Below are 12,509 nucleotides of genomic sequence, written 5' to 3'. Positions count from 1 at the left end.
GAGCCATGTGAAGGTTCCTTTAATTTGCCTGCGTTGAAGACTGCTTAGCTCAACCGTTCTAGGGATTATAATTTTAATGATCTACCCAGCAGATTTCACACAATGGTTTTTCTGTGAGTTTGATGTCAGAGTGTGTGTGTGTGTGTGTGTGTGTGAGATTTCAAAAATATGTGAGAAGCAAGAGACATGGTGGGGCAGTAGCTAGAATGCAATATTGCAGATTAACTCTGCCCATAGCCAGGAGTTTGATCCTGACTGGCTCAAAGTTGACTCAGCCTTCCATCCTTCCAAGGTTGGTAAAATGAGGACCCTGATGGTTGGGGGCAAGAGGCTGACAGTGTAAACCACTTGGAGAAGGCTGTAAATCGCTGTGAAGCAGTATGTAAGTCTAAGTGCTATTGCTAATCCTAAGAAAATGGCGGTACGCCTATAGTCAAGAAATACTTTTTATCTTGGTTTAGCCACCAATTAAATTCATAAGTGAATCGAGTTTAGAACCCCTATCTCTTAACATCTCATGAATTTCATAGGATTAAAAAGTTTCATTGAAGCCATCAAGTTTAACCCTCTTCAGAATCAGATATATCTATTATCTATCTATCTATCTATCTATCTATCTATCTATCTATCTATCTATCTTATCTCTATCTCTATCTTTCTATCATCTATCATCTCTATCTAACTCTATCTTTATACCTGTCTACCTACCTATCATCCATCCATCTATGTACCTACCTATCATCCATCTATCTATCTATCTATCTATCTATCTATCTATCTATCTATCTATCTATCTATCTATCTATCATCTATCTATCTATCTATCTCTTTGCTTGTCTTGTGAACTTCTGCTGTTACATTATGTACATGAATCATCTAAGACAAAAATCCATTTAAGAATACTAAATAAATTACAAGCCTCTCTAATAGTCAAAAGACTAAGATCCTCCGAAATATGACATTTTGTATTATTTCAAGGCAGATTCCTCTGCAGTAATGCACACGTGTTCTGTCAGGCAGGAAGGTTCAATGAAGCTGATGTATTGCCTATGCACAGGAAATCTTTTCAATGGACACCTAATTAGAATTAGATAAGAGTCAACAGGATTCAAAAGAGTCACTTGTGACGACCTAGGGATTCTAGGCTGAACCCTCTTTTAATTCTGCCCTCCAATTTTTGCCATTCCTTCTGCTACATGTTCTGAACTTGTAACCTTTTTCAACAAAGTTCCTCTTTCTCCTTGGACACTGAGAAAACCAAACCAGGGGGAGAACAGGGCCTTTTAAATTATAAAAAGCAGTGATGCCTTTAGGCTGAGCTTGGTGGGTTACCGTTGTCTTGTTCCAGGGTGTATTTTCAATTTCCCACTCTAGCCAACACCTTTAGAACTTTCTCTTCTTTTTCTAGTCAAGGAATAGCTGTTCTTGATTTTGTTTATTTTCTGGTCCAGAGAAAAATGGACAGAGTCCTTTTACTTCCCGAGTAATCCAAATACTAGCTTTAAAAAGTCAAACAATTCTTATTATAAGACACACAGAGTTGCACACTTCTTTTTTTTTCCACTTCTAGACTTTGGTTTGCAGTGACACTCTGTGGCAGCAAGTAAGATCTATCGCAGGAATAAGGTAAACACATCTGCTGTTTTTTTTGAATAGCTCACATATAGAAATATTACTCTCTTAAACTCTTAATTGTGTATCCGGCAGTACAATTTCAAGGGAACAATATGTCCAAGCTGATAGAGATAATTTCTGTCCCAGCCATAATAAGATCTATGATTGAACATTGCCGAGAATACATACCTGCAGTAATTAACTTTATTTCGAGAGAACATTGTGCATTTACCAAGCTATTTAAAAGGAAGTGCTTGTGTTTTCCCCAACCCCATTGCTTCAAACAGAAACTAAATGGCAGAGATTAACAAGCAAGAGGCAACTCTACAGAGACAGACTCACAAGGATGCAGATTAAATCATTTGGTGACCATCCCAAATAATTTCTCATTAGTGGGGAACCAAAAGACCTCCCAACAGCCAAAAAGTCCACAGAAGGAAAATAACAGTTTAGCTGCAATTTAAAAAAATCCCTTTTTTAGAGAAAGTGAGCGTTTTTCTGCTTTGCTTTGCTTTGTTTTGCTTTCAACGTGGCTGAACACTGTAATAATTAAGTAGGGCTTATTCAGAATTTCACACTCTGCTAGCTAATGGACTCCAGCAATTGTGATCGTATTATGTCCCTGGCTCAGCTCATTTATATTCAGATGTCTGAAGAGTCAATATCAGTGACTGGCATTTGCTTAACAGCCAGCAATAATGAAAAGATAATAGAATCACAAGTCCATGAAAACAATCCTTCCATCCAGCCTTGCCATTTTGACAAGCCCCAAGATAATAGTTCCACTGGGCATTTCGATGTCTACGGAGATTCTCAGTCATCCAGGTCATGGCTGTCCCAAAGGTGTTTTTTGCAAGAGGCAACTGGGCTTTCTGGTTTTTCTTTGAAGATGTTTTGCTTCTCATCCAAGAAGCTTCTTCAGCTCTATAAAGGTAAAGATAAAGGTTCCCTTCACACATACACGGTAGTCATTTCTGGCTCTAGGGGGCGGTGCTTATCTCCGTTACAAAGCTGAAGAGCCAGCACTGTCTGAAGATGTCGCCGTGGTCATGTGGCCGGTATGACTAAATGCCAAAGCTGCACGGAACACTGTTAGGGACCAAAGGTATCCCTATTTTTCTACTTGCATTTTCACGTGCTTTCGAACTGCTAGGTTGGCAGAAGCTGGGACAAGTAACGGGAACTCACTCCTTTACACGGCGCTAGGGATTTGAACCACCAAACTGCTGACCTTTCTGATCGACAAGCTCAGCATCTTAGCCACTGAGCCACCACGTCCCTTCCCGAAGTTACTTTGTAGAAATTACAAAAGTGGTAAGAACTTCAAGAGATGAGGCAAGTAATGGAAGCTCACTCCATTATGCGACGTTAGGGATTTGAACCGCCGAACTGCCAACCTTTCCGATTGACAAGCTCAACGTCTATAGAGTATAGCTAAATGTCTATGGAGATTCTCAGTCATCCAGGTTATGATTGTCCCAAAGATGCTTTGTCAAAAGGCAACCGGACCTTCTTACTATTCTTTGAAGACTTCTCACCCAAGAAGCTTCTTCAGCTCTGACTGGATGGTGGGAATAGAATAGGGATGTCAAACTCATGAGCCATGAGCCAGATGCATTACATGCTGGCCCCACCCACACCTGGTTTAGCAAAGGGATAAAAGTCCTGATACGACATGTGATGACACGAGGTTAACACCCCTGGAATAGAAGGATTTATACTCCTTGTAGACAGCTGGTCATTTTGCATTCTTTTTAGAGAGCCATTGAGGCCACTTGGAGGTTCATCTATCTTCTGACGAGCAACGTCCAGCGGGAAGCCAGATTCATTTAGCAAACTTGTTACTAGTGTACAGCTAAATGTCTATAGAGATTCTCAGTCATCCAGGTCATGGTTGTCCCAAAAGAGCTTTTTTTTGCTCTAAAGACAACTGGACTTTCTGGTTTTTCTTTGAAGACATTTCACTTCTCATCCAAGAAGCTTCTTCAGTTCTCTTCAGATAGATAGTAAACTTATCCTATCCTATCCTATCTTAATTTATCCCAGAACTTCATATAGCCATTTCTGTATCGTACATCCTCCCTTTGCTCTTTTATAAGAAGAGGAACAAATCAACAGTCAACATGGCTACCTCCAAAAAAGGCATCAAGTATCTTTTGTGTTTCTTTGTGCAAAGGTATATGGGAAAAAGTAAAAACAATATGAATAGAGGTGGTATTCTGCAGGTTCTGACAAGTTCTGGAGAACCAGTAGAAGAAATTTTGAGTAGTTCGGAGAACCGGCAAATACCACTTCTGACTGGCCCTGCCCCCATCTATTCTCAGCCTCCCAAGTCCCAGCTGATCACCTGGGTCTTCTTTTGTTGCCCTGCATGGGAGAATAGACCTGGAAAGCAGGTTAGTGGGGTGGGGAGGGAATGGGATTTTGCAGTAACCTTCCCCTAGGAGTGGGGCGGGAATGGAGATTTTGCGGTATCCTTCCCCTGCCACACCCACCAAGCCAGGCCACGCCCACCTAGCCATGCTTACAGAACTGGTAGTAAAAAAAATTAAATCCCACTACTGAATATAAAGTTTTTTCAAACTGGGTTCAACCCCTGGTGACTTGATGAAGACAACTATGTGGGGCTTTTTGGTAGGAAGAGATCTGAGATACCTTGCAACATCTCAGTCCAAGTTACAGTGGTTGGCTTCCTGTGCAAAGTCTTTCCAAGTTCTAACAAGGCCCAGCCTTCCTTCAACTCACTGAGATCATCCAAGGTCAACTCATCAACTTGGTTTAAGATTAAAAGAGCTACCTAAATTGGCGAACATCTCTTCCGCCCTTGATGAAGGAATATCCTGCATGAATCTGTCCACTCCACGGTCGCCAATTCATCATCAGCGGACTTGTTCCTAGCTCTTAACAAAATGAATGCATTTGTCTCATAACCATGTGCGTCACCAAAGTGGCTCCTTCAGGCCTTATTAAGTTTTTTCATCTCCATCATAACTCTTTCTTCTCTGAATCATCCATTTTAAAAAAATTGCAGGCAATTAGGTCTGAATTCACCTGAATAGGACTTCCAATTTCCCGTAATTGATTAAGCTTTTTTCATTTCCCTTTCCTAGTGCTCTTTGCTCTTCCCACTATGTGCCTCAATTGTACATAACAGAGCTACCTTGAACCTGCCATCCCTGGCTTCTCTCAAGCATAAAATGTCATGTCATGTCCTTTTCTTCCTGCCCATTTCTCTCTTCCTTCCTTCCTTGTATTCATATAGCCACATTCCTTCCTTCCATCTTTCCTTCCTTCCTTCCCTCCCTCCCTCTCTCCCTTCCATTTATATCGCTAGGTTCTTCCCTCCTTCCTCCTTTCCTTCCATTCATAAACCTGGATTCCTTCTTTCCTGATTCGCTCCTTCCTTCCTTCCTTCCTTCCTTCTTTCCCTTCCATCCATCCTTCCTTTTTCCCTTCAATTCATATAGTTACATTCCTTCCTTACTAATTCACTCCTTCCTTCCTTCCTTCTTTTTATATAGTTAATTCCTTCCTTCCTTCTTCCCATATGGCTAGATTCCTTCCTTCTTCGTTGTTCCTTCCTTCTTTCTTTCCTTTGATTCATATAGCTAGATCCCTTCCTTCCTTCCTTCTTCCCTTCAATTCATATAGCTAGATTCCTTATTAATTCACTCCTTCTTTCTTTCCTTCCTTTTTTATAACTAATTCCTTCCTTCCTTCTTTCCTTTGATTCATATAGCTAGATTCCTTCCTTACTGATTTCCTTCCTTCCTTCCTTCCTTCCTTCTTCCTTTCAATTCATATAGCTAGATTCCTTCCTTATTAATTCACTCCTTCTTTCTTTCCTTCCTTTTATATAACTAATTCCTTCCTTCCTTCGTTCCTTTGATTCATATAGCTAGGCTCCTTCCTTACTGATTCCTTCCTTCCTTCCTTCCTTCCTTCCTTCCTTCCTTCCTTCCTTCCTTCCTTCCTTCCAGACTCCTTCCCTCCTTCCAGACTCCTTCCCTCCTTCTGTCAGCTATGGAATTCATCACTGCCACATAGTTGAAGAAAGTGGCAGGGGGTGATGTTAATTGAGTACCTCTTAGTAGACAAAATGTATTGATAATTCAAGGTTACAGAGTGTGGCACAGAAAGAATTAGAACTTACTTTGGGATTGGTGCACGTGATCTGGTGATGAAGAGAAATCATCATGTAGCTTGGGACTTTGTGGGGAAGCCGGGGAGATTTACTTCTGGATTTCCCCAGTATGTGTCAGGTACTCTTCTAATAAAAGTACTTTGAGACTGCATGTGTCTTGGAGTTACTGACAGGAATGGATTTTCGCTGGAACGCTGATACCTTCCTTCCAGACTCCTTCCCTCCTTCCTCCCCTCTCCTCCCTCCTTTGCTTTTGTATGGCAGTCCAACTTCCAATTGGTGGGTGGCAAATACCATCCAATACCAAAAGAACCAAAGAAACCCAAACCTGAACATGGTTCAAACACACCTGAGGTCAAACTGCAAGTCTAGGCTCTACATAGACAAATCAAGGCAGTTAAAAAGAAAAGTCTTGTTTTCTTTTCTCACATTCCTTTGATCTAAGGAGAAGAAGGCCTGCCCATGCATGTTAACTGTTTTGGAGATAACTTCTTTTATCTCTCCGAGAAGCAGTTCTAGTAATTCTCACTGAAAATATATTGATGTCAGAAGTTAAATTGAGAAACATAAAAGTAATATCCTGTTGCTACAAGTATATATATATATATATATTTGTTTTCTGAGGTTCTCGCGGGTATTTGTATGTGGATCTTTGGTTGTTCGGGTTTTCTCCCGCGTAAGATTCGAAGTATCTAGGCAGCCTTTCGATGAAGTCTCATTCATCATCTTCAGGCTTCTGTCTTCGGCTCTGTGCTTCTCACTCTGTGCTTCTCACTCTCACTCTTCTCACTCACTCTGAGAAGCACAGAGCCGAAGACAGAAGCCTGAAGATGATGAATGAGACTTCATCGAAATGTTGTCTAGATACTTCGAATCTTACGCTGGAGAAACCCAAACAACCAAAGATCCATATATATATATATATATATATATATATATATATATATATATATATGTATGTATGTATGTATATGTATATGTATATGTATATGTATATGTATGTATATGTATGCATGTGTATATATATATATATATATATATATATATATATATATATATATATGGTATTCAGCTTTGTTCGGGTATTTTTCACACGTCGTTATAGTTGTGCTTTTAAAGTTGTAGCAACATTTAGGCAGAATCTCATCTGCCATCATCAGGCTTCTGTGTTGTGTTCGTCTGTGAGTCAGACTTTTACAGTTGTTTCAGTTTTAAATTTGGGGCTAGCCTACTGCTGTGCAGAATGCTTTTTTCTTCATCCTGATTGGTTGGGAGTCTTGGTCTGTGTTTATTGGTCTTGGAGTTTGCTGTGTTCTGATTGATTGGTGTTTCTAATATCTTCTGTCTGTTTTGTGGCTTTTTTCGTGTCTTGATTGGTTGGCAACATTGTGTTCCTGCATTGGAGGCTTTTAGTGCAGCTTGGCTCCAAGTAAATGGACGGCTATCATTTGTTAGGAAGCTAGGTTTCATTTGGGTGCCTGGTTGGAGTGTGTTTGAGCTGGAGGTATCAGGGGGGATGTTTGTGAGTGCAGGCTTCCAAATGGTTGACAGTCTGGTGGAATCATCTCTTCTATTCATGCTTTCAGGTCTTTTTTCAATCTCTATGGCTTCTCTGATAATTCTCAAACACACCCCAACCAGGCACCCACATAGACACACAAACATATGACACAGAGAAACATCACAGTCTTGTTCAGATGTATTAAATGTACATGGTGAGAGAAACAAATCTTGCAAGTTTACCAGATGGATAGCATAAGGAACAAAGCTGTTACAGAATCCAGAAGTCCTGCTAGAAACATTTTGAAACCTCCTCCCAGAGGGGAGCAACAGAAACAGACCATGAAGTGGGTGTATGGGGTCTCCAACGAAGCTTCATGTTCTAAGCAAATAGCGCTTATAAGCAGCATCCTGAATAATGGGAAGTGAGCTTCCTATGATCTTCTCCACTGTCCTCACCACTTTCTGTATGGCCTTTCTATCTGAGGCTCTGCTGCCACCAAACCAAACAGTGATGCAGTTTGTTTTATTATGCTTTTATTGCTTTTATGCTATTATTTATTAAGCTTTATTGCCCTTTCATCTTTCCCTCTTTTACCCTCTCCCCAATCTTCTTTTTATGGCAGGATGTCTGTGAGCACCCCCTTAACCATCTAGTGCCTTAACCACTAGAAAAACTCCCCCTGCCCCCCGCACTGTTTTTGAACCTATCTCTGTACGGGTAGTCCTCAACTTACGACCATAATGAAGCACACAATTTCTGTTGCTAAGTGAGACATTTGTTAAGTGAGCTTTGCTCCACTATACGGCCTTTCTTGCCACCATTGTGAATCCCTGAAGTTGATAAGTTAGCAACAGGGTTGTTATGAATTTGGTTTCCCCCATTGACTTTGACTGTCACAAAAGGGGATCACGTGACCCCTGGACACTGCAACCGTCATAAATATGAGTCCGTTGCCAAGCGTCTGAATTTGGATCACATGACCATGGGGATGCTGCAACTGTCTTAAGTTTGAAAAACGGTCATAAGTTACGTTTTTCAGGGCCGTTGTAACTTTGAACAGCCACTAAGCAAGCTGTTGTGAGTTGAGGGCTATCTGTATGGAGGCATTGATACCAACTGTTGTAAGTCAAGGACTATCTATCAGAGAGATTGCTGCCACCAAGCTAAACAGTGCGTGATCCGTGTTGCCAATGTTCAGCTTCCCCAAGTGCCAATATCAACTCATAAACATTTTGTATACATGTTTTATAGCTGAAAAGAGAAAGAAGGATGGGAGAAGTTTCAAAGAGGAGGCAACAGGGTGGAATCAAAAGTACATTCCATTCATATTTTCTTCAAAGACTGATTAGATGACTGAAGCTTCTGCCTTGAAAAAAATCTAATTGGAGAGCATGAGACCATTTTGTAAATACACAATCAGTCCAGTGGTGGGCTGCTGCCAGTTTGGACCGGTTGTCAGCATTCCAGCAACCCTCCATTCCGCCCAATAACTCCGAGACAGACATCTTCTCAAAGGTTCCTTTTTATTTGGATAGTAACTGGCACAACTGGAAATCCCGAATCTGAAAGTTACGGGCTTCCTTACAATAAGTAAAAAACTACAAAATCCATCCCCTGCACCCATCATCACATCACATGCCCCAATCACCATCCGTCCCAAGTTAAGACTTCCTCTCACTTATGTGCAACACAACCTGACCTTGAATCAGAAAAAGAATGTTATTATGTCTAACTAGATATACTCCGCCCCTTCTACTTACTCAGGCTCACATGTGGCAGAGTGGGAGCATCTGACCTCAATATGGCTTCCAAAACTGACACCGGTTCCAGTAAACCGTACAAATGACGATCAGTTGGCCCTGACCACCCACCCCTGCCCAATCCTGTCTTACATTTCCTTCTTTTGCAGCTCAGCTGATACATGCGGCCATGTCGATTACCGCACCGCAGCTGTTCTACTTACCCGGCAAAGCTAGAAGGTGACCTGGAGAGGTACCAATGGGTATTTACTGAATGCTCCTGCACGCGTGAAGCATGCGCTCACAGAACCGGTTCTTAAACCAGTTGCAGCCCCACCATAGAATCAGTCCAAGCTTCGTAATTTTTCTCAGCAACCTTACTAACCTCACTTTGGATTTTGGGCCATCAGCGGGAAAAAGAAACAAAGAAAAAGAAAGAAAATTGCAGGCATACCTGGTTGTTCTTGCAAATCCACACGCTGTTCCCTTGCAGCAGGGTGAAGATTTTGGTTTTATAGCCTTTCAATTCCAGATAGCCGCTTTTTTCTGGAGGAGCTGCTGTCCGCGCTCGGGAAATTGCCGGGAGGGACCGGAGAGCAGTGAAAAGCATAGTTACCCAGTTGTTCCGTTCCTCTAAAAATAAGTGCACAAAAAAATGACACAGTGCTACACATCTATGCAGGCTGCCACCTATACACCCTTCACACTTCTTGAAATACAGGGCGTCCTTGACCTATGACCCCATTTGACCCCAACAGTTCCGTTCCTAAGCGAGACAGTTGTTAAGGGACCTTGGCCCCCATTGTACGACATTGTTCTTCTGCATACTTGTTAAACGACTCGACGTGGTAGATCCGTTAGTAACCAGTTGATAAGTGAACTTGGCTTTCCCCCGCCCCCATTGTTTTTGTTTGTCAGATCATAAAAGGGGATCACGTGATCCCCGGGACACTGCAACCACTGTTAAGTGAAACACTGAGGTTGTTAAAGTGGGGAAACACACTTGTTAAGTGAATCTCGTGGTTTCATTGTGTGTGTTAAGTAAATGTTGCCTCGTTTCTAACCAATTTTCTTGCCACACTCATGAACTGAATGACTGAAGTTGTTAAGTTAGTAAGAAGGTTGTTAAATGAATCTGGCTTCCCCAGGGACATTTCTCGTCAGAAGATAGATAAACCTTCAAGTGGCGTCAAAGACTTGCTAAAATGATGCAAACGACCAGCTGTTTGCAAGGAATATAAATCCTTCCATGCTTTCTCAAAAGGCAACTGGACTTCCTTGCTATTCTTTGAAGACTTCTCACCCAAGAAGCTTCTTCAGCTCTGACCGGATGGTGGGGAAGGAAGGATTTGTATTCCTTGCAGACAGCTGGTCATTTACGCTCTTTTAGAGAGTCACTGAGATCACTTGGAGGTTCATCCCTGCCCTCTGCATCACCTGGGTAATGCAACTGGGTGTGTGGAACCTTCTTGCAACTGTTAAAAGGACTGTATTGTAGACTGGAGGCAGACGATGTTCAGAGAGGACTGTTCAATTTTTAATTTCTTAAGGGGAGTAGCCAAAGTGATGGAGAGAACATCGCATGAAAGATTGACTGGATCTCCTTCATAACATCACAAATTGTTGGGTATATGGATACACCAACTAGTTTTGGGTGAATAAATATATAAACCTAGGTTTAAGTGTTTGTAGCTTTAAGCACCAAACTGCAATGTAATTAGATAATTAAGGGTGCAGTTGCAAGCAGCAATAAAAGGCAGTGAGAGTAACGTAACACTTCCTGGTCTGCCTTCCTGGTGCCTGGTCTGGTCACTGGTCCTGGTCTCTCTGCTGTCTGCTGCCTGCTGTTTACTCCTGTATGAGACGTCTGCTTGTTGGCTACTGTGCTGGATACCATTTCTACTGAACAAAAGGACTGTTTACTTGGTGAGCTGATATCCTGTGCATACTCAGCGTTGTCTTCGAGATAAAGGTATCGTGAGGAGAAGATTTACAATCAGATAAAGACATTGTACTGACTAGTTAATGGACTAGGTTACTGGATGGATATATTGGAAAATGACATATGGACTGATTGACAATGCTTAAACTCTAAATGAATTAAATAACTATTTAAAACTACAAACAGTGTTTTTGTCTCCAGTGTGTGTATACTCTTGGGCCCAGCCTCTCTCTCATTTGGCTGCCTGGCTTGACTGCTGCTGTGCACTCTGCTTGGGAGTTTGTCCCCAAACACTAATACAAATACCATACAACCTTGGTCTTTGCGCTTTGTGTTTAGGAAGAACTGTCAGATTTACAGAATAAAGAAAATACTGAGCCCTTTACTAAGGGAACCAATGTATACAATTCTCCTTATTTATTCATCTTATTGAAGATTTCAATCCCATGCTATCATTCTAGAAGTTTCTGCTTTTCCTGTTCCAGGAATTGTCAAGATTTGGCGCCCCTGATGTGAAAGAGAATCAAATTCTCTGCAGCCCATAAAGGAACCCTTGGAAATGAGGCTCACCTTCCTTCTCAGCCCTGAAGACAAATATTCGGTGTGCCGTCACCACTTCAAACTTGTTGTCCCTGTGCATGCGGACTGTAGCTATCGCAGACAGAAGAATGATGCCCTTGGAGTAGATGTCCTATATCAAAAACAAAAGAAAAGCATGATGTCTCTTCACCAAAAGGCAAACTACCCATTCCTAGCCAAGCGACCACAACTTCCGTTTCTGTTCCAAAAGCTTGATTGACCAAAAAGAAGATTTTTTTTTTCCTGTCAAAAATGATAACCGGCCTTCATATTATTATTATTATTATTATTGCAAGCAGAGCTTCATGGTCATAACTTGTTTTTTCAGTGATGTTGTAACTTTGGAAGGTCACTAGATAATAAGTCGAGGACTAACTATATATCCCATGCAACAGAAAAAGAAACCAAGACACGTGGTCCAAAGATTCCTACCACAAAGAGTGTTTTATTTCCCGTGCATTTTTTTTGTACAGTTACACAAAAACCCTGGTCAGTTTGACTGCCATATTTCTTGTGGTTAAATCCATGCCCGCTTACATTCAATCGTATTGCCACAGAGGAAGCGTCTCTCCATTTCACCAGAATGATCTAACTCTGATGCAAAATTCATAGCTGTTTTTTTTTCATCCAGAAATTAAATTATATCCTGGCATCTACAGGCATCTGCTGACTAGATCTGGAACTGCAGTCACTGTCTACTTACAAGATTTTTTTTGAAATCCACGATCTCTTCCTTTTAAAGGTAAAGGTTCCCCTTGCACATATGTACTAGTAGTTTCTGGCTTTAGGGGGTGGTGCTCATCTCTGTTATAAAGCCAAAGAGCCAGTGCTGTCTGAAGACATCTCCATGGTCATGTGGCCAGCATGACTCAATGCTGAAGGCACACATAATGCTGTTACCTTCCCACCAAAGGTGGTCCCTATTTTTCTACTTGCATTTTTTACCTGCTTTCGAACTTCTGGGTTGGTAAAAGCTGGGAGAAGGAA

General features: G+C 41.4%; 1 protein-coding gene across 3 annotated transcripts in view; it reads right to left on the bottom strand.

Moving 5' to 3' along the window:
- ARAP2 (ArfGAP with RhoGAP domain, ankyrin repeat and PH domain 2) overlaps window positions 1-12,509 on the bottom strand; it is a 125,886-nt gene that overhangs the window by 70,180 nt on the left and 43,197 nt on the right. For all 3 annotated transcript variants that reach the window (XM_087936582.1, XM_087936580.1, XM_087936581.1), the window contains exons 8-9: window positions 11,514-11,634; window positions 9,456-9,634 (exon numbers count right to left, since the gene is read on the bottom strand). In XM_087936582.1, coding sequence (XP_087792708.1) covers window positions 9,456-9,634; window positions 11,514-11,634 — 300 coding nt within the window. The remainder of the gene's footprint in view (window positions 1-9,455; window positions 9,635-11,513; window positions 11,635-12,509) is intronic.

Source organism: Pseudonaja textilis, chromosome 6 (assembly GCF_049901715.1).
Source record: "Pseudonaja textilis isolate UNSWEBS1 chromosome 6, rPseTex1.2, whole genome shotgun sequence".
In the NCBI taxonomy this organism is placed as follows: domain Eukaryota; kingdom Metazoa; phylum Chordata; class Lepidosauria; order Squamata; family Elapidae; genus Pseudonaja; species Pseudonaja textilis.
Note: the sequence above shows the minus strand (reverse complement) of the source record. Positions and strands in the feature narration are given on the sequence as shown.